Source organism: Geotrypetes seraphini, chromosome 6 (assembly GCF_902459505.1).
Source record: "Geotrypetes seraphini chromosome 6, aGeoSer1.1, whole genome shotgun sequence".
Taxonomy (NCBI): Eukaryota; Metazoa; Chordata; class Amphibia; order Gymnophiona; family Dermophiidae; genus Geotrypetes; species Geotrypetes seraphini.
The window spans coordinates 163380966-163408261 of record NC_047089.1 but is presented as its reverse complement, the minus strand read 5'-3'; the positions used below and the strand labels follow the sequence as shown (position 1 = coordinate 163408261).

General features: G+C 46.4%; 1 protein-coding gene across 2 annotated transcripts in view; it reads right to left on the bottom strand.

The window, feature by feature from the left end:
* ANKRD10 (ankyrin repeat domain 10) overlaps positions 1–27296 on the bottom strand; it is a 226293-nt gene that overhangs the window by 168854 nt on the left and 30143 nt on the right. For both annotated transcript variants that reach the window (XM_033948976.1, XM_033948975.1), the window contains exon 2: positions 15947–16099. In XM_033948976.1, the coding sequence (XP_033804867.1) occupies positions 15947–16099 (153 nt within the window). The remainder of the gene's footprint in view (positions 1–15946; positions 16100–27296) is intronic.

Genomic DNA, 27296 nt, shown 5'->3' with positions numbered 1-27296 from the left:
GATCCGTCGCTTGTGACCACTGGTTTGCTAGGATCCATTGAGGAGTACGCAGGTGGAGACGTGCAAATGGGGTGACATGTACTGTCTAAGCCATATGCCCCAATAGCACCATCATGTGATTGGCAGAGATGGTAATCTGTTGAAACACCTGCCGATAGAGATGAAGGATGGTCTGAAGGCGGTTGGATGGAAGAAACGCCCGCATCAGAACAGTGTCCAGAATGGCTCCAATGAATTGAAGTCGCTGGGTTGGAATGAGGTGCGACTTGGGTAGATTGATTTCGAAACCCAACAGCCGAAGAAAGTGAATGGTCTGGTTGGTGGCAAGCTGAACCGCCTGAGGAGAGTGAGCTTTGATCAGCCAGTCGTCCAAGTAAGGGAAGACTTGAAAATTGTGAGAGCGGAGATAGGCCGTTACTACAATCAGGCACTTGGTGAATACCCTGGGAGAGGAGGCCAGACCGAAGGGTAGCACCTTGTACTGATAATGGGTTTGATTGATGAGAAAGCGTAGATATTGCCTGGACGTCAGATGGATAGGAATATGTGTGTAAGCCTCTTTTAGATCAAGGGAGCATAGCCAGTCGCCCTGAGAGATGAGAGGGTAGAGGGTGGCAAGAGAGAGCATTTTGAACTTCTCCTTGACCAAGCATTTGTTGAGATCTCTGAGATCTAATATAGGTCTGAGGTCTTCTGTCTTTTTGGGAACTAGAAAGTACCGGAAGTAAAATCCCTGACCTCTCTGATCCTGAGGAACTTCTTCGATGGCATTGAGAAAAGGGAGGGATTGAACCTCTTGAGCTAGAAGGAGGGACTGAGACTTGTTGGAAGCAGACTCTTTTGGCAGGCCTAACGGCGGAGGAGTCTGAAAATTGAGGAGTAGCCGTGGGCTATGATAGAGAGCACCCACTGGTCGGTGGTGATCACTTCCCATCGAGTTAGAAAAATGTTTAGTCGACCTCCTATAGGTTGCGGAAGAGGACATGAGGGAGGAAGATTGGCAATGCCCTGGAGAAGCGAGTCAAAAGGGCTGAGTCGGTTTAGGCTGAGCAACAGGCTTCATGGCAGGCGGCTGTTGTTGGCGAGCCTGTTGTTGTTGCTGCCTTTGCCTCCGAGGCTGAGGAGGATGAGGCTGAATCGGCCGAGCAGAAAAACGCCTCTGATAGGACGTCTGCTGCCTGAAAGGACGAGGAGGAGGAGGTTTCTTCTTGTTTTTCAATAAAGTATCCCACCTCGTCTCATGAGCAGAAAGCTTCTGAGTGGTGGTATCCAGAGATTCACCAAACAGCTCATCACCCAGGCAGGGAGCATTGGCAAGGCGGTCCTGGTGGTTCACATCAAGGTCTGAGACGCGAAGCCATGCCAATCGTCTCATCGCTACAGCCATAGCAGTAGCTCGAGAGGTCAGTTCAAAAGTGTCATAGATGGAACGGACCATAAACTTCCTGATTTGCAAGAGACTGGCAGTGCATTGTTGAAAAGCAGAAAGCTTGCGGTCAGGAATATATTTCTGAAAAGTGGCCATCTGCTGGATAAGATGTTTCAGGTAAAAGGAAAAGTGAAACGCATAGTTACCTGAACGGTTGGCCAACATAGCATTTTGGTAAAGTCATTTACCAAATTTATCCATGGCCTTGCCTTCTCTGCCAGGAGGGACAGAGGCATATACACTAGAGCCTGCAGATTTTTTGAGGGTTGACTCCACCAGCAAAGATTCATGTGGAAGCTGAGGTTTGTCAAACCCTGGGATAGGAATAACTTTATAAAGCGATTCCAACTTCCTTGGAGCTCCTGGAATAGTGAGAGGAGTTTCCAAATTTTTGTAAAAAGTTTCCCTTAATATATCATGAAGGGGTAACTTTAAAAATTCTTTGGGAGGTTGTTCAAAGTCCAAAGCCTCCAAGAATGCTTTTGACTTTTTAGAATCAGATTCCAAGGGAAGAGAAAGGGTGTCTGACATTTCCCTAAGAAATTTGGTGAAGGAAGAGTGCTCTGGCTTACTAGCAGGATCCTGCACCGATGGGTCAGCCTCATCCGATGAAAAATCCTCCTCAGTACCGAGGGGATCATCGGAGTCATCCCATAAATCAGGGTCCCGTACCGATGGAAGACGGCCCTGAGACAAAGGAGTAGAGGATTCGGTATGCCTGGTTTTGCGTACCGATTTGCCTGAACGCATCGACACCGTACCTGGTGACTGTAAAACGGGACGGGTGTCAGAAAGCGGTACCGGTCAGAGGCCGAGTGAGCCGTACGTCGAAGAGACTTTGGCTCTGCCGATAAGACAGGCATAGAAATGGAAGAGGCAGATTTTAGCGGTGCCGATAACGTCGATGCCGATAACATAGGCTGGTCGACTATCGGTATCGCAGGCTCAGTGGGTAGCGACACCGGAAGGTTCGGAGTTAGCAGAGCCGGGAGCAGGTGTTGTAATTGCTCCTTAAGCTGGACCTGAAGGATGGATACTATACGCTCATCCAGAGACGGTCCCGATGGCACCGGTACCGCTTTTTTCTTGCTCGGTACCTGCGGTGCCGCTCGACACTCAGGCGAAGTCGATGCCGATGAAGAGGCAGTGACTTCTATGGGAGCGGAGCGTTTGCGGGGCCGGCGTGCAGTCTGCAGGACTTGGCTCACTGCTTGTTCAACTGGCGGGCCAAGAATAGAAGGGAATGTCTTCTTAGCCGGCTTACCTGAAGGGTGCGACACCGAAGAGACCTCTTGCGGTGTCAAAACCACCGGTGCCGATTTGGAGAAAGTCGCCGGAGTCGACGCCGGTGGAACTTCCATAGCGGCACCGAAAAGAATCCACTGTTGAAATTGGCGGTTCTTCAAAGTTCTCTTTTGAAGAGAACTACAGCGGGTGCACGTTTCCGCCCTATGGTCCGGACCCAAACACTGAAGGCACCACTTGTGCGGGTCGGATAAAGAAATAGGGCGTGCACACCGCTGACACTTCTTAAAACCCGGAGAAGGGGGCATGAAGGGAAAAACGGCAGTAGCAAAATCGAAGCCCGAGGCTTCGATGGTGCCAACAGGCCCCGCCGGGGCCGACCAAAAAAAGTCGAAAAAAATACTTTTTTTTTTTTTTAGGAAAATAATAAAAGAAGAAAAAGTGAATAAATCCACAAGAAAAATTACGCGAGCGGGAAGGCGAAAAAAGAGAGTCCAACAGCCGTTGGAAACACGCGTCTTCTTAGCTCCGCGGAAACTAAGAAACTGGGGACCGCGCGCCTCTGTCGGGCGGGATGGCACTCGCGCACGAACGGTGTGGCCTAGCTAGAACTTTCTAAGTTCTTAGAGTGCAATCACTCTAAAATTGTCCGTACCGGGGCTCCGTCGGTGCCGTCACCCATCAGTCAAGAATATGCTGCCTGCTTGTCCTGGGATAATGTAATTTTACCTTGAAGCCCCTGAGCCAGGTCCCTTACGAAGATATTAAATAGGATCGGACCCAAGACCGAGCCCTGCGGCACTCCACTGATCACTTCCGACGTTTCGGACAGAGTACCGTTCACCACCACCCTCTGAAGTCTACCTTTCAGCCAGTCTTTTACCCATGCAGTTAATGTTTCTCCTAATCCCATCGAACTCATCTTGCTCAATAACCTGCGATGTGGGACACTATCAAAAGCCTTACTGAAGTCCAAGTACACGACGTCCAGGGACTCCCCCATATCCAGCTTTTTCGTTACCCAGTCAAAGAAGCTGATCAGATTGGATTGGAAGGACCTTCCCTTTGTAAATCCACATTGATGGGGATCTCGTAGATTCTCATCGTTCAGGATCGTATCTAATTTGTGTTTGATTAGTATTTCCATAATTTTACTCACTATCGATGTGAGACTCACTGGTCTGTAATTTGCAGCCTCTGTCCTGCATCCGTTTTTGTGGAGTGAAATGACGTTAGCTGTTTTCCAGTCCAATGGGACTCTTCCTGTAATTAGGGAAAGATTGAAGAGCGCGAATAACGGGAAAGATTGAAGAGCGCGAATAACAGTTCCGCCAGAACATCTCTCAACTCCCTAAGCACCCTGGGATGTAGTTTGTCTGGTCCCATGGCTTTGCTCACTTTGAGCTTTGAAATTTCATAGTAGACGCTGCTGGACGTAAATTCAAAATCTCGAAACAGGTCTTCCGAACTTTCCCTTGTCTGCAGCTGCAGACCGTATCCCGGCGCCTCGCAGGTAAAGACTGAGCAGAAGTAGTTCGGCTTTATCGGAGTCCGTTTCTACATAATTCCCGTCTGGTTTCCTAAGGCGCACTATCCCATCTGTGTTCCTTTTTCTGTCACTAATATACCTGAAGAAGGGTTTATCTCCCTTTTTAATGTTCTTTGCTAGATTCTCTTCCATCCAGAGTTTGGCCTCTCTGACTGCTGTTTTAACAGCTTTAGACTTGGCCAGATAGTCTTCTTTAGTCTCTCGTTTTCCTGATTGTTTGCAGGAGATAAATGCTCTTTTCTTCTTTTTTACGAGGTCTGAGATCTCAGCAGAGAACCACTGAGGTTTATTGTTCCTCCGTCGTTTACTTACTCTTTTTATATATAGGTTGGTTGCTTCGTGTAAGGTAGATTTCAGAGCTGACCACATTACCTCTACATTATCTGTTGCGGCCTGGTTTTGCAGCGCCCGATAGACAAAATCACCCATACTTTTGAAGTTAGTGCCCTTAAAGTTGAGGACCTTTGTGGATGTGTTAGATCTAGTGAATCCTTTCCTGAGGTGAAACCACACCATGTTGTGGTCACTGGAGGCCAACGTACCGCCTACTGAAACCTCCGTGACACTTTCTCCATTGGTGAGTACCAGGTCCAGTTTGCCTGATCCCTAATGGGCTCCAATACCATTTGTTTGAGTTGTGTTCCCTTTATGGAGGTTAGTAGCCTTCTGCTGCCGCTGGTCGTAGCGGAAATTTTGTTCCAATCTGCATCAGGCATATTGAAGTCCCCTAGCAACACTGTGTCTCCACACAGAGTGATGGTCTCTATGTCTTTGATTAGTTCTATATCTATGTTTTCCTGTTGTCTTGGAGGTCTGTATACAACACCAAGATACAGGCATTTGTCATTCCCCCTAGCCAGGTTCACCCAAAGGGATTCCCCGGTGGACTTGACGTCTGCGATCCTGGTAACTTTGATGTCCTCTTTAGTGTATAGTGCTACCCCTCCTCCTGTTTTGCCCTCTCTGTCTCGACGAAGTAAGTTGTATCCCGGTATAGCCATATCCCACCCATGGGAATCCGTGAACCAGGTCTCGGATATTGCTACCACATCTAGGTCGGTGTTCCTCATTTCCGTTTCCAATTCCAGAATTTTATTGCCTAAACTGTGGGCATTAACATACATAGCCCTCTATACTTTGTTTGCTAGGTCTCCGTGGTGATTTTCCTGCCTGAGTTAGTGTGGTTCCTACAGTATTGTTTACTATGTGTGTACTTACCTCAGACTCAGAAATGGAGTGGCAGGTTACCCCACCAGGATGGTTACTTACCACACCAGTATGTGAGTGGGTACCCTCCCCCAACTTACCTAGGGTAGATCGAAGGAAAGCTACTGAAGCTGCCATAGCTCTAACTTTATGAGCTGACACGACTCTCCAGTTGCAGCCCATCCTGAGTATAACAGAACGATATAGAGGAAGCCAACCAACTGGAAATTGGACAGGAAGCCCCAAATTGTTCGGATCATAGGAGACGAAAAGTTGAGATGATCTATGCGGCTTTGTTCTGCTGAGATAGTATGCCAAAGCTCGTTTGCAATCCAGAGTATAAAAAGCTGCTTCTCCTGAGTGAGAATGAGGCTTAGGAAAAAATACTGAACGTACAATCGATCAATTGAGATGAAATTCAGTGACAACTTTCGGCAGAAACTTTGGATGTGTGCAAAGAACCACTTTGTCATGGTGGAACACAGTGAACGATGGGTCTGCCACCAATGCCTGAAGTTCACTCACTTCTGGCAGAAGTAAGTGAAATGAGAAAAACAACTTTCCAGTTAAGATACTTGAGATGAGCTGTAGACATTGGTTCAAATTGAGGTTTCATCAATCTAGCAAGAACTACATTGAAGACCGGACTACTGGAGGTGGTTCGAGAGGTGGTTTAACATTGAAAAGATCTTTCATGAATCTGGAGACCATAGGATGAGCGGTTAGAGGTTTGCCCTCCTCTGGTTGGCGAAAAGCTGTAATAGCACTAAGGTGGACTCTAATAGATGTAGATTTGAGTCCCGAATCAGACAAATGCAGAAGGTAATTCAAGACCAGTGAAAACGAGATGGACGTTGGATCATAGTGATGAAGAAGACACCAGGAGGAAAAACAAGTCCACTTTTGCTGATAACATTGTTGAGTGACTGGTTACCTGGAAGCTTCTAGAATAAATTTCACCGGCTGAGAAAGACGAAGTTCAGCTGCATTCAGCCCAAGAGAAACCAAGCTGTCAGGTGTAGAGACTGAAGGTTGGGATGTAGAAGTGAATCTTGACTCTGGGTAAGAAGAGATGTATTGGCTCCTTGATACTGAGTTGAAGTAGAAAGGAGAACCAAGGCTGCCTGGGCCACCAAGGAGCTATAAGAATCATGGTGGCTGTCTCCTGTTTGACTTTGACAAGAGACTTTAAAATGAGAGGCGTGGGTGGAAACGCGTAGAGAAATTTGCATGTCCAATCCAGCAAAAAAGCATCTGTCTCCAGACAGTGATGCAAGTAAAGCTTGAAACAGGGGGAAGATGCAAACAAGTCCACTTGAGGAGTACCCCACTGAGCGAAGATGGGATGAAGAGCTGCCGAGTTGAGCATCCATTCATGAGGATGAAGCATTCTGCTAAGCATGTCTGTTAAGCAATTCTGTTCCCCCGAATGTAGACTGCTTTGAGAAAGCTGTTCTGAGCAGTCGCCCATAGCCAGATTTTCTGAGCTTCCTGACAAAGCAGTCCTGTGCCTCCTTGCTTGTTTATATAGTACATAACTACTTGATGGTCCGTGTGAAGCAAGAGGACTTGGTTGTCTAAGAGATGTTGGAAAGCTTTGAGAACATAATAAATTGCTCTGAGTTCCAGAAAGATTGATATAGAACTTATGTTCTTTGTTGGACCAATGACCTTGAGTATGAAGACCATCCAGATGTGCCCCCAAGGTATATGTTAACGCATCCGTGGTCAAAACTTTATGATGAGTGGCATGTGAAAAAGTAGAGCCCTGGAAAGATTAGATGAAATCATCCACCACTGCAGCAACCATTGAAGAGACGAGGTTACAGAAATGTGCTGCGAAGAGGATCTGTCGCTTGAGACCATTGTGAGGCTAGAGTCCATTACGATGTCCTGAGATGGAGCCTCATGAGAGGAGTCATGTGGACCGTAGATGCCATGTGGCCCAGAAGAACCATCATTCGTCTGGCAGATATGGACTGGAGTTGGTCCACTTGATGACAAAGCTGAATTAAAGTATCCTGACAATCCTGTGGAAGGAATGCTCTCATTAGAGTGGTGTCAAGAAGAGTCCTTATATATTGGAGCCTTTGAGACAGTTGAAGCTGTGACTTGGGGAAGTTGATCTCGAATCTCAAGTTCTGGAGAAATAAGATGGTGCAATTTGTCGCTAGAACAACTTGTCGCTAGAACAACTTCTTGACATAAAGGGTCTTTGATGAGCCAGTCATCTAGATAGGGAAAGACTTGAAGACCCTGAGATCAGATAGGGAAAGACTTGAAGATCCTGGGATCTCAAGGCCGCTGCTAACACCACAAGGCACTTCGTGAAGACTCTGGGAGAAGATGACAGGCCGAATGGTAGAACCTTGTATTGATAGTGGTGGTGAGCCACTTGAAATCAGATATTTTCAGGAATCCTGGTGAATTTGGATACGAGTGTAGGGTTCCTTGAGATCCAGAAAGCATAGCCAATCATTGTGAGCCAAGAGGGGATATAGAGTGGCCAGAGATAGCATGCAAAATTTCTCTATGACCAGAATCTTGTTGAGGGCTTTGAGATCTAAGATTGGTTGAAGTCTTTCCATCTTCCTTGGCACTAGAAAATAGCGGGAGTAAAATCCTTGGTTTTGTTGATCTACAGAAACTTCTTTGATGGCGTTGAGCAGAAGAAGGGACCGAACCTCATGAAGAAGAGAGGACTGTTGAGTGTTGAAAGCAGATTCTCTTGGAGGATGAGCTGGAGAAAGGGTAGTGAAATGTAGTAAGTAACCCTCCAGAATGATCTGTAGAACTCAGAGATCGGAGGTGATGAGTTCCTAATGAGGAAAATAAATTTGAAGGCAACCGCCGAATGGCTGAGGGAGAGACTGAAGCAGAGGGATTGCAACTATGCTCTCAGATAACAAGTCAAAAAGACTGATTTGACTTACCAGGAGCAGAAAGTTGGGCCATGGGAGGATGCTGCTGCTTTTGTTTTTTTCTGCTGCGGTCTTACTGGAAGAAAGGCTTTGGCTGAAAAATGCCTCTGATAAGAGGAAGCAGGTCTGAAAGATCTCAATGACTGAGGCTTAAACTTGAGACAAGGTGTCCCATCTTGTCTCATGAGCCGAGAGTTTTTGGGTCTCCATTTCGGCAGAGGCTCCAAAAAGCTCATCTCCTAAGCAAGGGATGTTGGCTAGTCTGTCCTGCAGGTTAACGTCTATGTCCGAGACGCTAAGCCATGCCAGCCTTCTTATGGCTACAGACATAGAAGAGGCCCTAGACATGAGAAAGATGTCATAAGCTGAGCGAACCAGATAAGAACATAAGAAATGCTGCTGCTAGGTCAAACCAGTGGTCCATCGTGCCCAGCAGTTCGCTCACGCAGTGGCCCTTAGGTCAAAGACCAGTGCCCTGTTTGAATCTAGCCTTACCTGGGTACGTTCTGGTTCAGCAGGAACTTGTCTAACTTTATCTTGAATCCCTGGAAGGTGTTTTCCCCTATAACAACCTCCTGAAGAGCGTTCCAGTTTTCCACCACTCTCTGGGTGAAGAAGAACTTCCTTATGTTTGTACGGAATCTATCCCCTTTCAACTTTAGAGAGTGCCCTCTCGTTCTCTCTACCTTGGAAAGGGTGAACAACTTGTCTTTATCTGCTAAATCTATTCCCTTCATTATCTTGAATGTTTTGATCATGTCCCCTCTCAGTCTCCTCTTTTCAAGGGAGAAGAGGCCTAGTTTCTCTAATCTCTTACTGTACGGCAACTCCTCCTGCCCCTTAACCATTTTAGTCGCTCTTCTCTGGACCCTTTCAAGTACTGTGTCCTTCTTAATGTACGGCGACCAGTGCTGGACAGTATTCCAGGTGAGGCTGTACCATGACCTGGTACAGCGGCATGATAACCTTCTCCAATCTGATAAAGAAAAGGCCAAATTGCTTAACAAATATTTCTGTTCTGTGTTCACAGCTGAAGCACCAGGAGCAGGACCGCCAAAGACAAACGTGAATAAGGATGGAGGAGTAATAGACCATGATAGATTTTCAGAGGGTTATGTTTGTAAGGAGCTAGCTAAAATAAAGGTAGACAAAGCAATGGGGCTGGATGGTGTACATCTAAGGGTGCAGAAGGAACTTAGGGAAGTTCTAGTAGCTCCGCTGACCGACCTTTTCAACGAGTCTCTAGAGTCGGGAGTGGTACCAGAGGACTGGAGAAGGGCGGATATGGTCCCTCTCCACAAAAGTGGAAGTAAGAAAGAAGTAGGGAATTACAGGCCGGTAAGTCTAACTTCTGAGTTAGCAAAGTAATGGAAACGCTTTTAAAAAACAGAGAATGGTCAAGTTTCTGGAATCCAGTGGATTTCAGGTCTGGAGGCAACATGAATTCACTAGAGATAGGTCTTGTCAGACAAATTTGATTGATTTCTGTAAAGGGTGACCAGAGAATGGGATAGAGGATATGCACTAGATGTGATGTATTTAGATTTTAGAAAAGCCTTTGACAGTGTTTCACACAGACGTCTAATAAATAAACTACGTGCCCTCGAGATGGGTCCCAAAGAGATGGGCTGGGTCAAAAATTGGTTGATTGGAAAGGCAACAGAAGATAGTAATCAATGGAGATCGCTCTGAAGAAGGGATGTTACCAGCGGTGTGCCTCAAGGTTCTGTTCTTGGGCCTGTTATTTTTAACATTTTTATAAACGATATCGCTGAAGGGCTGTCGGATAAGATTTGCCTCTTTGCGGATGATACCAAAATCTGCAATAGAGTAGACACGCCGGATGGTGTAAATAACATGAAGAAAGACCTAGCGAAGCTAGAAGAATGGTCTGAAATTTGGCAGCTAAAATTTAATGCTAAGAAATGCAAGGTCATGCATTTGGGCTGCAAAAAATCCAAGGTAATGGTACAATTTAAGGGGTGAAAAACTTTTGTGCACGATGGAAGAGCAGTACTTGGGTGTGATTGAATGTGATGATCTTAAGGTGACCAAAAAGGTTGAAAAGGTGACAGCGAAAGCTAGAAGGATGCTAGATTGCATAGGGAAAGATATGGCCAGTAGGAAAATGGAGGTATTGATGTCCCTGTATAAGAATTTGGCGAGACCTCATTTAGAATATTGTGTACAATTCTGGAGGCCGCAACTTTAAAAAAAATTTAAAAAGGATGGAGTCAGTCCAGAGGAAGGCTACTAAAATGGTGTGTAATCTTCGTCATAAGGCGTATGGAGACAGACTTAAAAATCTCAATCTGTATACTTTGGAGGAAAGACGGGAGAGGGGAGATATTATAGAGACGTTTAAATACCTGCGTAATATAAATGCGCATGAGTCGAGTCTCTTTCATTTGAAAGGAAACTCTGCAATGAGAGGGCATAGGATGAAGTTAAGAGATGAGAGGCTCCGGAGTAATCTAAGGAAATACAGAAAGGGTGGTAGATGCATGGAAAGGTCTCCTGGAAGAGGTGGTGGAGAAAGACTGTGTCTGAATTCAAAAGGGCCTGGGATAGGCATGTGGGATCTCTCAGAGAGAGATAATTGTTACTGAAGATGGGCAGACTAGATTGGCCGTTGGCCTTTATCTGCCATCGTGTTTCTATGTTAATTTGCTAGATTCTTCCACAAACTACTTACTTGGATGTCTCAACAGTCTGTCTAGCTAAAAATAGTTTATCAAGAAGACAGGCATATAAATGTGTCATGATGTAAAATTCAGCCTTCAACCTAAGCTGTATTTCATTCACTGTGGACTTGGATAAGAGCTCATGAAATCAGTGTCTACAGATTTGTTACGATGGAAATGGGGAGTTTATACTATATTGGATTGTTCAAGAAAATTCATTGACTAGGTGCAGACTATATTCTTTTTGTTTTGCAGCTTTGGGCTAGGAAAGCAAAGTCATTTACTTGTAGCAGGTGTTCTCCAAGGACTGCAAGCATATATTCTCTCATGTGGGCAACGTCATCCATGGAGCCCAGTATGGCCACTGCCAAATGCAGTCATTTTAAATCTTTAGGCAGTACCTATACCACATACACATCGGTGCCTTCCCACCTGACATCAGCTAACTGGACCATCAGTTCAGTAACAAAGCTAAGAAGCCAACTATGGGAGGTGGGCAGGTTATGAGACTATATGCCTGCTGCCCATGGAGAACACCTGCTACAGGTAAATATCTTTGCTTTCTTCGAGGACAAGCAGGCATAATAATTCTCACATATGGCACTCCCAAGCTGCCAGGATCATGTCTCTGGAAAAGGTTAAAGACTGAACACTCAGAAGCTCGGTGAACCCCTATAGAGTGGAAGAAAAGTTGGCTTTAAGTAGAGAATAGATTTTTTTCAGAACTGCTTGCCCAAACGGACTTGGCTCTTCTGGAGTTGTGTTCTAAACAGTAGTGAGAATTAAATGTATGGCTTGAAAACCAAGTAGCTGTTTTCCAGATTTCTGTTCTGTGTTCACAGCTGAAGCACCAGGGGCAGGACTGCAGAAGACAAATGCAAATACTGATAGATGTGCGGTAGACCTTGATCGATTTTCAGAGGATTGTGTTCGTCAGGAGCTAGCTAAACTGAATTCCAAGTTTTGAGATGGCTGTAGATGTGGCTTTTGGTAGTCGACAGCAAACCCTAGAAGCTTGAGGAGAATTGAGGTTATGGCATGCTGAGCTACTTGCTATGATGAAGCCTTCAAACAGTTTAAGTAGAAAATATGCAAAACCCCCATGAGCAAAGAGTTGCTGCAACTACTATTAGGCACTTCATGAAGAGATGAGCAGCAGAGGCCAGTCTGAAGGGCAAGACCATGTACCAGAAGCTTCAGGTACTTTCCTCTAAAGAATACTTATTGAGATCGTTAAGTCTGTCCTCATATGTCTTATGATGAAACACATTTTAATAGCCTTCCTCTGGACCGACTCCATCCTGTTGATATCTTTTTGAAAGTGCACTCTTCAGAATTGTGTACAATAATCTAAATGAAGTCTCACCAGAGTGTTATATAGCAGCATCAATACCTCCTTTTTCCTACTGGCCATACCTCTCCCTATGCACCCTAGCATCCTTCTAGTTTTCACCGTCGCCTTTTCAACCTGTTTGACCACCTTAAGATCATCACATACTATCACACCCAGGTCCTGTGTATCGTAAACTGTGTGCCGCACAGGATTTCAGGTGTGCCCAAGATGCCAGCAAGGAGGAGAGGTGCCGGTGCATGCGAGAGTCACATCCTGTAGTCAGTCAGTCAGTGCATGTGCCTCTGCTCCTTTCCTCACCTCTCCTTCTGTAGCATCCCCCTCCCCAGCGGTACCCTCCCCCAGAGGTATTAGGATGCTCAGAGCTCCACAACCTACACTCAAGCCTTTCATAAATCAGAAGGCGAGCTAGCTCCCAGGGTAATAGTCTCTGAGCTTCTGAAATGCAACGAGCAGGCTGCCTCAACAGGTAGACCTGGGGCTTGCCCCACGAGCTGCAGACCACCTGCACAGAATCTGCGTCCTCACCCAGGGAGAGTAGTCCCAAATTGGGAACCTCGAGGCATCTAAGCCTACAAGATGGATAAAAAAATATCTGAAAATAATAAAACCGAACAGAGCAGATCAGAACACATCTTCTCAGTTAACTTACAGAAGAGAAAACTGAAGAGGGCATTATATGCCACTGGTGAAGGATAAGGAGCTGAAAGATGCAATTGAAATCCTTCTACAACAGTTTGCGACTAGAGGATATTCACCTAGAGTACAGATTCCTATGTCTATGTAACAGAAACTGAAATTGTTAGGTTTTAGATGTCCTCTTTTACATATGCAGACAGAGATCATAGCAAATGTCCCTATGGTCAGGACCTAGACATTGAATACACCCAATTATGAGGGGTCAGAACATCAAGCATATTTTTTTAACCGCTCGGCATCCTCTGACTTGGAGGGAAAAACTTCCGAAGCAAAGTCAAACGGCTCAATGACCCGGGAACTTCAAGTGAAAAGTATACTGATAATAGTCAACATTCCCAGGGGCAAAAAAGGTCTCAAAGCAGCCCAAAGACCAAAATAATCCAAAAAAAATGAAGAAAATTTAACCAAATTCAAGGGAATGACTAAAAACAAGAAAGAATTATAAAGAAAAGTACAATAAAATGAAAACTAGGAAGGCACAAAAAAATATCTAAGTTTGAAGCAATGAGAAGAAACCAAGCTCCACGGAAAGCTAAGAACTGATTGTCCTTCAAGTCATTAGAAGGGAAGGCACACTTAACCTAAAGATTTAAAGTGGCAGTGTCCGTACTAGGTTCCACATGTGAGATTATGATGCCTGCTTGTCTTTGGAGAATTGTTTCTACAGTAACAACTAAAAATTTCCTTCTTCCAATAACTTTATGTTTAGCTTTAATAAATTATTAAGCTTGCACTTTAGTAGCAATGATTGACATTCAGAACTGCAACATAAATCTTTAAATAATAAACATCTGAACTTGTTCATCACCGTTGTGTAATTAATATTCAAAAGAAAGCAACCTGGGCAGAATGAACAAGCAAGCAGATCTTAAGATAGCTGTCCCTAAAAGATTAGACAACATTTTCATACATTGTCACTGTCCATTCCTTAACCATCTACAACAGTGGTCTGAAACTCACAGCCCACATGTGGCCCACCAGGTACTATTTTGAGGCCCTCGGTATGTGCCTCAAAATAGTGAAAAACTATCTAAACTTCACTTTCTGCATGTTGCACTGCTTTCAGCTGTGTATAGCTGAAATAATCAGAAGCAATTAAGGAAAGATTTATAAACTACTAGTGTTTAAGCCCGTTACATTAACGGGTGCTAGAGTAAATGTCTGTCTGTCTGGTTTTTTTTCTTCTTCGTCTCTCTCTCTTCTTGGACACTGTTTGTCTGTCATTCTTTCTGTCTGTGTCTCTCTCTGGCCCCTGTCTGTCTGTCTTTCTTTCTGTCTCTGTCTCCCTGGTCCTCCTGCCTGCCTGTATTTCTTTGTTGCGCCATGCCTGCCTGTCTCTCCGTGGCCCCCTTCCTATGTCCATGGTGTCCCATCCTATGTCCTTAGTGCCCTCAGTGCCTACTTCCCCTGTCCTTAGTGCCCCCAGTGCTTCCTTCCCGTGTCCTTAGTGCCCCCAGTGCCTCCTTCCCGTGTCCTTAGTGCCCCCAGTGCCTCCTTCCCGTGTCCTTAGTGCCCCCAGTGCCTCCCTCCCGTGTCCTTAGTGCCCCCAGTGCTTCCTTCCTGTGTCCTTAGTGCCCCCCAGTGCCTCCTTCCCGTGTCCTTAGTGCCCTCAGTGCCTCCTATGTCCTTAGTGCCCCCCAGTTCCTCCTTCCTATGTCCCCCTCACTGCCTTCCAGACTTTGTCCCACCCCCACCCTCTGAAGCCAGCCTGCCTCCCTCCCATCCCCATTTGCAGTATAATCCTTGAGAAGCATGTTCCCCCCCCCCCCCGCCACTACTGCCACCTTGCAGCCGACTCCACTGACCCTCCCATTGCGAGTTGACCGACGGGCCTCCTGGCTCCGGCAGCATCTGCAGCGCTCTGGGCGCACTGCTTTGCAGCCTTCTGCTGCCCTGATTTTCTCTGCCGTGCCTCTGATGATGTCATCAGGGACGCGGCAGAGGAAATCAGGGCGGTGGAGGGCCACGAGGCAGCGTATTTGTAGTGCTGCGGACGCTGCTGGAGGCGGGAGGTTTGTGGTCATCTTGCGGTGGGAGGGTCAACAAGTGTTCGGGTGCGGTGGGGGGTGGGCAACAACGACGAACTGGCTTAGAGGAAAACAGAACCCTAGGTGCGCATGCGCAATTCTATCTGCCAGGGACCTACCGATCACGGAACACGTAAGTGGGAGTGCGCATGCACGCTTAGAGTTTTATTATTATAGATAAGAAGTTTTACTTCATGCAAAGTTGTCATTTCTATAATAAGACATTAACTATTTTTTCTGCGGCCCTCCAAGTACCTATAAATAAAAAATGTGGCCCTGCAAAGGGTTAGAGTTTGAGACCGCTGATCTAGAACCATGCATGCTATAGCAGCTATTACTTATCAACACTAACTGCCCTATCCTCAAACTTAAATATGCAAACTGGAGCATCCAAAATTAAACCCAAGGACTCTCCAGCTAATTGGTTTTCAGCATATTCACAAAGAACACTTAAAAAATCAGGTGCATATGTGGTAGTTTCCAATACATACTGTACAAATCTACTTCGCACCTGCATTTGGAATATTCTGAAAACCTGATTGATTATGAGGCCCCCAGGGCAAAGTTAGAAAAGCTGTAAAACTGTTCATTATTCATAGGGACAGTGGTGACAGAAAAAAAAAATCCTTTTTTGCTTTGCATGTGAAAATTTCAGTTTCTAATGAGTAAAGGGATATTGGTTTCAAAACCATATCATCTTATTTTTTTCCTAAATGCTTCCACCTCTATAACAAAATGGAAGAAATCTATTCAACCTGGTTAATAGCTGTTAAAAAGGAGTGTGGGAACCTCCACATTTTCAATGTGTTTTAATTTTACTTCTCCAAGTGCTTACCTGTTTATTAATATTGGCACCAGCTTGAATCAACCAAATTAAACACCGAGGATGCCCTCCAAAAGAGGCAATGTGGGCTGGAGTTTGGGCAAATCGTGTTGTACTGGCATTCACAGTAGCACCTGCTCTCACCAACTGCATTAAGCATTCCAACTTCACAAGAAAAACAGAAAAAAAAAATTGTTCAGAGCATTGTATTTCAAAGTTTTCAAGGATTGCTCTATATTAGGAATCCTCAAATTCAGTTTAAAAGCCATAACCTAATGGATTTTCATGATTTCTGAAGAGAATATGCAAGAGATCTATCTCCATACAAAACAGACAGTACATTTATTAGGATTAATTTACCAACTATTTGAAAAAATTCACCCAAGATGATGTACAGCAAGAATAAGTCAAGCATAGGCAATAGACAATTACAATGGTAAAAATATTCAACCTAATACGGCACAGTATGCTACTTTCAATATCAACACAATATGGAATAAAATATTTTAATAGGCAGCATAGTATGTAAACAAGGGGTGCCCACACTTTTTGGGCTTACGAGCTACTTTTAAAATGACCAAGTCAAAATGATCTACCAACAATAAAATTAAAAAAAACACCCCACAAAGCACATTGTACGCTGAGAAAATGTTAATTATCATTCCTATTCAGGGTTTTTTTCAAAGAGGTCAAGGCAGATGACTCTATGCACTGTCACCTCAGTAACAACCATACAAAAATAGACAAATGATTTTATTTTCAATTTAGTGATCAAAATGTGTCTGAATTTATATCTGCTGTCTATATTATGCACTGTCACCTCAGTAACAACCATACAAAAATAGACAAATATACCCCCCTCCCTTTTTACTAAACCACAATAGCAGTTTTTAGCTGCTCTCGACGCTCATAGGCTACCTGCGCTAAAAAACCGCTATTGTGGTTTAGTAAAAAGGGAGGGGGGTATATTTGTTTATTTTTGTATGGTTGTTACTGAGGTGACAGTGCATAATATAGACAGCAGATATAAATTCAGACACATTTTGATCACTAAATTGAAAATAAAATCATTTTTCCTACCTTTGTTGTCTGGTGATTTCATGAGTCTCTGGTTGCACTTTCTTCTTCTAACTGTGCATCCAATCTTTCTTCCCTTCTTTCAGCCTGTATGCTTCCTCTCCTCCAGACCTCATTCCCTCCCCCAACTTTTTCTTCCTCTCTCTCTGCCTTTTCTTTCTTCCTGCTTCCCTTTCTTTTTTTCTCTCTTCATGTCCCCTTTCTTTTTTTCTGTTTCCCTTCTTTCTCCCTGCCTGCCCCCTTTCTTTCTTTCTCCCTGCCCTCCACCAAGCCACTGCTGCCACCATCGGGGAACAGGTCCTCAAGCCACTGCCACCCCAAGCTCTTCCTGCGTCGAGCAGACCAGCATTCCTTTCCCCGAAGACAATTCTGCTGTCAGAGAGGAAGTTCCGGCCCAGCCAGGCAGCGATTGGCTGGCCCGAACTTCCTCTCCAACGGCAGAATTGACATCGAGGAGAGGAAGGCTGATCGGCCTGGTAGATCGCCAAGGCAAGGTGATTCTATCACGGAGCATGGGATGGGCTCCGCGATCGACTCACTTTGCCTTGGCGATCGACCTATTGGGCACCCCTGATGTAAACAAATGAGACAGATAAAGTCACAGGAGTTGGAAAAGGAAAAATTATGTTCTTACCTGCTAATTTTCTTTCCTTTAGACACAGCAGATGAATCCAGAAACTAGTGGGATAGCGCACATCTACCAGCAGGGGGAGATAGAACTGATTTGCAAGTGCTTCTCTTGGATGGAATTCCTCCTGGCGAATTAGAATCGCTTTTTGCCAAAGCATCAGGAATAAGCAAACTGCACTCTTTTAGCAGCAACATTTCTCAGTATTGGTTCATTTTGTCAAGGTTGGATTATTGTAACTCAATGTATTTGGGTCTTTCAAAGATTAGTCTGCAAAGACTTCAACTAATACAGAATACTGCAGCTAAGCTTATTTTTGGTAAGAGTAAATTTGATCACGTAACCCCTCTGCTCAAGAAATTACATTGGCTCCCAGTGTATCTCAAAATTCATTCAAGTGCATTTGTATTGCATTTAAGATCTTATTTGGCATTTTTACCACTGATTCCTTTAGACCGGAATGTGCATAGGTCTCATCTCACCAGAAGTTCTCTAAAATTAAAACTTACATTTCCCTCTCTTAGTGGTAAAAAAGGAACCTTCACGAGATTTAGTCATTCTTTTGCTTTTAAATTAACCAAATTCTGGAATGCTTTACTGCTACACTAAGAAGTTTAGGTGCCTTTGCTTTATTCCAGAAAGCTCTGAAAATATTCTTGTTTGCTAAACATTTTGGAAACTATTCTAGCCTACTTTTCCCTATTAAGTTTATGTATTATGCATTTCATTACTGTTAACAGAGTCGAGCTCCTTTTGGTTGATGTCCCGGTCTATAAAGCACAGTTACTTACCGTAACAGGTATTATTCAGGGACAGCAGGCAGATATTCTTAACGCATGGGTGACGTCACCGACGGAGCCCCGGTACGGACATTTTTCACTAGAAAGTTCTAGTTGGCCGCACCGCGCATGCGCAAGTGCCTTCCCGCCCGACGGAGGAGTGCGTGGTCCCCAGTTAAGATAAGCCAGCTAAGAAGCCAACCCGGGGAGGAGGGTGGGTCGTAAGAATATCTGCCTGCTGTCCCTGGATAACACCTGTTACGGTAAGTAACTGTGCTTTATCCCAGGACAAGCAGGCAGCATATTCTTAACGCATGGGTGACCTCCAAGCTAACAGAGAGGGAGGAGGGATGGTTGGCCATTAGGAAAATAAATTGTGTAACACAGATTGGCCGAAGTGCCCATCCCGTCTGGAGAAGGTATCCAGACAGTAGTGAGTAGTGAATGTGTGAACTGAGGACCAACTGGCCGCCTTGCAGATTTCCTCGATGGGCGTGGAACGGAGGAAAGCCACAGAAGCAGCCATAGCTCTGACCCTGTGGGCCGTGACAGCACCTTCCAGTGAGAGACCGGCCCGAGCATAACAGAACGCAATGCAGGCAGCAAGCCAGTTGGACAGCGTCCGTTTGGAGACAGGATGACCTAGACGGTTAGTGTCGAAGGACAAAAGGAGCTGAGGAGATGAGCGGTGAGCCCTGGTACGGTCAAGGTAGTAAGCAAGGGCACGCTTACAGTCCAGCGTGTGCAATGCCTGTTCCCCAGGATGAGAATGGGGCTTAGGGAAAAAGACAGGCAACACAATGGACTGGTTGAGATGAAAGTCCGAGACCACCTTGGGAAGGAATTTAGGATGGGTACGCAGAACCACCTTGTCATGGTGAAAAAGAGTGAAAGGTGGGTCAGCAACCAGTGCATGCAGCTCACTAACCCTCCTGGCAGAGGTGATGGCAATGAGGAAAAGCACCTTCCATGTAAGAAATTTGAGTGAAGTTGTGGCAAGAGGCTCAAATGGAGGTTTCATGAGTGCTGATAAAACCACATTCAGGTCCCAGACGACTGGAGGAGGCTTCAGAGGTGGTTTGACATTGAAGAGGCCTCTCATGAACCGGGAAACCAGGGGATGAGCCGTAAGAGGTTTTCCGAGTATAGGCTCATGGAACGCAGTGATGGCACTGAGGTGGACTCTGATTGAGGTCGACTTGAGGCCAGCGTCGGAGAGAGAGAGCAAATAGTCCAGTACGGTTTCCACCGCCAATGAGGTGGGATCGTGATGATGAAGCAGACACCAAGAGGAGAACCGGGTCCACTTCTGATGGTAACATTGGAGGGTGGCCGGTTTCCTGGAGGCATCCAGAATACGACGAACAGGCTGAGATAGATTCTCTGGAGAGGTCAGCCCGAGAGAAACCAAGCTGTCAGGTGGTTCTCGAACCCCAGGAGATGGAGGAAGGAGATGGTGTACTGAGTGGCTTGTAGCACAAGTGGAGACGTAGGTGCTTTTACCAACCAATCGTCCAAGTAGGGGAACACCTGGAGGTTGTGAGACCTGAGAAAGGCCGCCACCACAATAAGGCACTTGGTGAACACCCTGGGCGATGATGCGAGGCCAAAGGGTAGCACCTTGTACTGATAGTGGCGGTGCTGTATCTGAAATCGGAGGTAGCGACGTGAATTCAGATGGATTGGAATGTGAGTGTAGGCCTCTTTGAGGTCCAGGGAACATAGCCAGTCGTGTTGAGAGAGAAGAGGATAAAGCGTGGCCAGGGAGAGCATTCTGAACTTTTCCTTGACCAGACACTTGTTGAAGTCCCGGAGATCGAGGATGGGACGAAGGTCTCCTGTCTTCTTGGGAACCAGGAAGTAGCGGGAGTAGAATCCCTGACCCCTTTGGTCTGTGGGAACCTCTTCGATGGCATTGAGGAGAAGGAGGGATTGGACCTCCCTTAGGAGGAGAAGGGACTGGGAGGAGTGGGACGCAGACTCTATAGGAGGATTGTCTGGTGGAAGAGTCTGGAAGTTGAGAGAGTAGCCGTGGCGGATGATGTTGAGGACCCACAGGTCTGATGTGATGACCTCCCAACGGTTGAGGAAGAGTTGGAGACGTCCTCCGATTGGCTGAGGAAGAGGTAATGATGGTGGAAGACTGGCTATGCCCTGGAGAAAGGAGTCAAAAGGGCTGAGATGGTTTTGACGGAGGAAGAGGCTTGGCAGGTTGGTGAGATTGAGAGCGAGCCTGAGTGTGTTGTTGTTGACGAGGTCTGCGAGGCTGCTGTTGGGGCGGGTTGAGAGGCCTGGCCGAGAACCTGCGCTGGTAAGAGGACTTTGGTCTATAAGGACGAGCAGGTGGAGCCTTCTTTTTAGGTTTTACCAGAGTGTCCCATCTGGTCTCATGTGCTGAGAGCTTCTGGGTGGTTGAATCCAGGGACTCCCCAAAAAGTTCATCCCCAAGACAGGGTGCGTTAGCTAGGCGGTCTTGGTGGTTGATGTCAAGATCAGATACCCTCAACCAGGCCAAACGTCGCATGGCAACAGCTATGGCAGACGCTCGGGAGGTCAGCTCAAATGAATCATAAATAGAGCGCACCATGAATTTCCGCAGTTGAAGGAGGCTGGAAATTTGTTGTTGAAAGAGTGGAACTTTGCGTTCAGGGATGTATTTTTGTAGGGCGGATAGTTGTTGTACGAGATACTTCATATAAAATGAGAAGTGAAATGTGTAATTATTCGCCCTGTTGGCTAGCATGGCATTTTGATAAAGGCTTTTGCCAAACTTATCCATCGTTTTGCCTTCTCTGCCAGGAGGGGTGGAGGCATAAACACTGGAGCCCTGAGTTTTCTTTAATGTAGACTCAACTAGGAGAGACTCATGGGGCAATTGAGGTTTGTCAAAACCCGGAATTGGGATGACCCTGTATAGGCTGTCAAGCTTACGAGGAGCTCCGGGGACAGTGAGTGGATTTTCCCAAGTTTTATAAAAAGTTTCCCGCAGCATGTCATGGACGGGTAACTTGAGGAACTCTTTGGGAGGTTGTTCAAAGTCTAAGGCACAGTTCTTCAACCGCCAGTCCGCGGACCGGTGCCGGTCCGCAGAAAATTTCTGCCGGTCCACACAGGGCCGGCGAGATCAAGTCGGCAGTTAAATTTCCTGCCGACTGCGGTTCCTCCCGACTAATGTTTCTCCCAGCCTCAGGCGATCAAGATAGGCTGCCAACGTCGGGGCCTTCCCTCTCTGAGTCTCGCTTGTTCGGAAACAGGAAGTTGAAACAAAATAGGCAGGACTCAGAGAGTGAAGGTCCCAACGTCGGCAGCGTGTCTTGATCGCCACCCCTGCCGAGTTGCTGAAGAGGGCCGCGGGGAAGTTGCGATTAGACCGGAGAGAGCTGCAAATTCAGGTGCAGGTGGAGAGAGATGGTCAGCGTGTGCGAACAAGATCCTGGGGAGCCTTCACAGTGGCTGTCTCCCCTCCCATCAGCTCTCCAATTTGCTAGGGAAGTGATTTACCGGCAACTTCCTGCAGGCAAGTACCGAGAGCTGCTGGAAGGGGAGGAAGCCACTGTAGGAGGCTGGGAAGGTCTGGAAAACGGAGAGCTGTTACTGGACTTGAAGGGAGTTAGAAGGAGAGATGCTGCTGGGAGGGGAGGAGGGAAAGGGATGGGAAGAGAGTTAATGTTGGATAGAGAGAGGAGGGAAGGGAGAAGAAGGAGAGATGCTGCTGGGAGGGGAGGAGGGAAAGGGATGGGAAGAGAGTTAATGTTGGATAGAGGGAGGAGGGAAGGGAGAAGAAGGAGAGATGCTGCTGGGAGGGGAGGAGGGAAAGGGATGGGAAGAGAGTTAATGTTGGATAGAGGGAGGAGGGAAGGGAGAAGAAGGAGAGATGCTGCTGGGAGGGAGGAGGGAAAGGGATGGGAAGAGAGTTAATGCTGGATAGAGGGAAGGGAGAAGGAAAAAAAGGAAGGAGGGTAGGGAGAAAGAAAAAAAGGAAGGAAACAGCTGGCAGGGAGATTACAGGAGGGGAAGGGGGTCAGGGTGGAATGGAGAGATCAGATGAGAGAAAGGGGAGAGAGAGGAATGAGAAAGTAGAGAGACATTGATGCTGGAAAGGGGGTCAGCAGAGAAATGAGAGAGGGATAAAGATGCTAGATCTGGTGTAGGAGAGATAAAAATGAAGAAGGCAGTGAAGCTGGAATGAATGATGTAAAAAGGAGAGAGGAGGATGGACAAGGAAGAGGGGCATAGAAAGAAGTCAGATACATATGGAAGGGGGAGAAGGCAGACATTGAATGGAACGGGCAGATGCTGGATGGAAAAGAGTGAAAAGAAGATGAAAGCAGAAACCAGAGACAACAAAAGGTAGAAAAAAATAATTTTATTTCTATTTTGTCATTAGAATAAATCAGATTTGAATTATATTTCCTGCTAGAGACATAACTGGGGACTGCAGTATTCTGTTAGCATGATATTTCTATGTAGCATTCTATAATAACTTGGCTTGTTCAGTTTTCTTGATAGTAGAGGGGATATATGTGAAGGGGAGGGGAGACAGGGGTTTTGTTGGTCCGTGCTCTGTATATTTGTATTTATAAAATCACAATTGTTCAGGATATTGTTTCTTTTTATACTTTAATAAAATACGTTCAATATAAAATCATAATTACGGCTTGTGCAGATGGGATTAGATGGTTTGCGGGGACCGAGCTCGCGGAGATGGGGCGTAAATGGGGGTTTTAAAATTTTAGTCCTAGTAGTTTGCCGGTCCACAAAATAATTCTTTTATTTCTGCCGGTCCACGGGTGTAAAAAGGTTGAAGAACACTGGTCTAAGGCATCCAGAAAGGCCTGGGACTTTTTGGAGTCGGACTCTAAAGGAATAGAAAGAGCCGCCGACATCTCCCTGAGGAATTTGGTGAAAGAGGATTGCTCAGGCTTGGAAGTGGTATCGGCCACTGAGGGTTCCTCGTCTGTGGATGATGCGTCCTCCTCGGTACCGGGTGGGGATTCTTCCCATAAGTCCGGGTCCCTGATATCAGTGTGCGCACGCCGAGATGTCGGGGTGGAAGGCTCGGTGTGGCAGGGTCTTAGAAAGAGACTTGCCAGAGCGCATGGAGACGGTACCGGGAGAGGAAGACCGGTGCTGACCCCGGTCCCGGGAAGAGCGGTGCCATTCTGGGTCCCAGGGAGACCGGTGCCCTTCCTGGTCCCGAGGAGGATCGACCTCAGAGCGGGTCTGTACCACAGGATGAGAACGGGGTGGTTCAGCCGAGAGGACGGGCATGGAAGTGTTGAGTGGCACCGAAGGGGTGGACACCGGTGGGATGGTGCGAGGCTCAGGCCGGTCTGGTACCGAAAGAAGTGGTGCCAAGAGGGTCGGTAACAGGTGCTGGAGTTGTTGCTGCAGCTGTTCCTGCAATTTGTCATGGAGTATGGCCGCGATGCGGTCATCCAGGTGTGGCACCGGGACCGCTTTTTTCTTTTTCGGTTCCATAGATGCTGCTCCACGCCCCGGCGATGAGGAGGCCGATGACGAGGCACTCACCGAGATCGGGGCGGAGCGTTTGCGGGGTCGGCGTGAGGCCAGGAAGACCGGCGTCGCCACTGTGGCAGGCGGGTGCTCAAGGGAGGTGGAAGGCTTCTTAGCCGGCTTACCTGGTGCCAGCGATCCCGAGGAAGGATCGGGCGTCGTCGAAGTGGTCGGTGCCGTCTTTTGCGGTACAGTCGACGTCGCTGCAGGTTCCATAGCAGATCCGGTACCGAAAAGGATGTTCTGCTGGATCTGCCGATTTTTTAAGGTGCGTTTCTTAAGAGTGGCACAGCGGGTGCAGGTGTCAGCCCGATGCTCTGGACCCAAACACTGTAGGCACCAATTGTGTGGGTCAGTGAGGGAGATCGGGCGTGCACACCGCTGGCACTTCTTAAAGCCCGGTTGAGGGGGCATGAAGGGAAACACGGCCTCCGCAAAATCAAAACCGGAGGCCTGTATGGTGACAACAGGCCCCGCTGGGGCCGGTTTCAAAAAATAGAGAAAATCGAGAGATTTTTTTTTTTTTTGAATCGAATAAAAAAAGAGAACCCGAAGTGGGGAAAAGAGAAAAAAACGAGAAAAAAGCGCGAGCGGGAAGGCAAAAAGGATGTTTTCAACGGCCATTGAAACCACATGCGTCTTCTTCGCTCCGCGGAAACGAAGAAACTGGGGACCACGCACTCCTCCGTCGGGCGGGAAGGCACTCGCGCATGCGCGGTGCGGCCAACTAGAACTTTCTAGTGAAAAATGTCCGTACCGGGGCTCCGTCGGTGACGTCACCCATGCATTAAGAATATGCTGCCTGCTTGTCCTGGGATAAAAGTAAGTTTTAGTTTTAAAACTTCTTTCCCATAAACAATGACAAATAGAAAACACCAGATCTGAATGCCCCTTGAGGGACCCAAGAGCAGATACTGAGAAAGGGTGAGGCTCTGGATTAATCTGCTACGTCTAAAGGAAAGCAAATCAGCAGGAAAGAAAATTAGCAGGTAAGAACATAATTTTAACTTCCTTAGCGCCAGCAGAAGACGAATCCAGAGAGTAGCGGGATGTAGCATAGCATTCCCTAATCCAAGTGGGAAGCAAACGCTGCTTCTGCAGTAACTGAAGCGCCAAAAGATGCGTCTGCAAGCCCCGCCACATCCAACCGATAATTTCTAGAAAGTGTATTCTCGGAGGACCAAGTCGCTGTTTGATAAATTTGTCATTTGATACTTTTTTCTCCCATCGTTTGTATTTCTTCAGTATCTGTTCTATTCAATGATTGCTCAGTTCTCTTTTTTGTGAACCGCCTAGAATTGTGTGTTGTGGCGGTATACAAGAATAAAATTATTATTATATTACTATTATTCTACAAATCTCTTCCAAGGAGAGTATACAAGAATAAAATTATTATTATATTACTATTATTCTACAAATCTCTTCCAAGGAGAAACCCTTGGATTCAGCCTATGAAGTGGCTACCGCTATCGTGAGTAAGGAGAGGTAATTAAATTTGCAGATGGAGAGGTGATTAAATTTGCAATGACCTAAACTGTTCAAAGTTGTTAAAACTCATGCGGATTGTGAAAAATTGCAGGAAGACCTTAGCAAATTGAAAGACTGGGCATCCAAGTGACATATGAAATTTAATGTGGACAAATGCAAAGTGATGCAACTTAGGAAGAATAACCCAAATCATAGCTACCAGATGCTAGGGTCCACCTTGGGGCAACACAAAAAAACGAGCTGAACATCGAAAGTCTTTAGTAATCTGAAGATGGTGCAGAAGCATCCGACGCACATCAAGCAAGCACAGAAAATGAAACAGATCTATAGTCCTCCTCCCAGAAGGAAGGAAGAGAGATTAATTGACATGAAAGGAAGTAGGATGGCAGAAAAGGGCCGGCGGACCAACAAGTCTGCCCACTCAAGAACCCTCCCTCCCTTGAGAATCCATCTTTTAAGCAAACTCTGTATCAACCCCATCTCTGTTTGTCCCATCCGAACTGAGACCCCTGATTCTGTGAAGCGTAAGAACAGATCTCTGCATGCAAAGCTTGCAACTTCAAGGGCAGACGAAAATGTTGAATCCCCTTTAAGAATCGGACCACATCTGGCTGAGAAGCCAAGGAAGAGCAAGAAACCCTGACTCTGTAACAAGCAATAGCTGCCATTTGCACCTTAAGGGAATTATAAGCCAATCCTTCAGACATGCCATCTTGCAAGGATAGAATGTGTAAGACAGGGAAGCTTGAAACAGCGATATGCCCTGCTGACTAACTATGAATCAAAAACATTCCATACCCGGGCATAAGCTGCCAAAGTAGATCTCTTTTTGCTTGAAGAAGAGTAGAAATAACTTGCTCGGAATACCCTTTATGCATCAGCCACGACCTTTCAATAGTCAGGCCGTAAGACCAAAGCGGGAGGGATCTTCCATCTGTATGAGACCCTGTGTAAGTCTGGCGTTACTGGAAACTCTAATGGATCATCCATTGTTAATCCCATGAGATCCATATACCATAGACAGTGTGACCAGTCCGGGACAATCAGGGCTACTTTCCCTGGAAAGCAAGCAATGCAATGTAACACCATACCTATCACTGGTCAGAGGGGAAAAACGTACAAAGGACTTTGTGGAGCCTACGGCAGAACAAATGCAACTACCCCCTCGGAATTCTGCTTCCTGAAATGACGAAGCTTGGCATTATGAGACGAGGCCATGAGATCTATCTCTGGGAGGCCCCATTTTTGCACAATGAGAATGAATGCCTCGGGCGGAAGCTCACATTCCCCAGGATCTAACAGATTTCTGCTGAGGAAGTCCGCTTGAACATTGAATTTTCCCACAATTTGAGCCGCGGACAGTAGAGGAAGATGAACTTCTGCCCAAAGAAGTAGTATTCATGCTTCCTGTTCCAACTGAAAGCTCCTTGTGCCCCCCTGCCTGTTGATATATGCTACCGCTGTGACACTGTCCGACAACACCCTGGTTGCCTTGCCCTATTTCAAGGCTTGGAACGCTAACAGCGCCATATGAATTGATCTCAATTCCAGTTGGTTGATGGACCATTGAACCTCTTCTGGAGTCCAGGTATCCTGTGCTGAGGACTGAATGCTATCAGGCTGCAATCTGTGGTAATCACTACCCAGTTCGGGGACACCAGAGGCATTCCCCTGAACAGACTGCGACTGTGCAGCCACCAATACATGCTGAGAGAAGCTTGAGGTGTCCATCGAAGTTGGCGATTGTAATCCTAAGATACCAGCAACTATCTGGACAGGAGAGACACTTGTAACACTCATATGAAATAGAGTCCAAGATATCATTTCCAAAGCCGCTACCATGGAGCCGAGAACCTGCACATAATCCCAAACT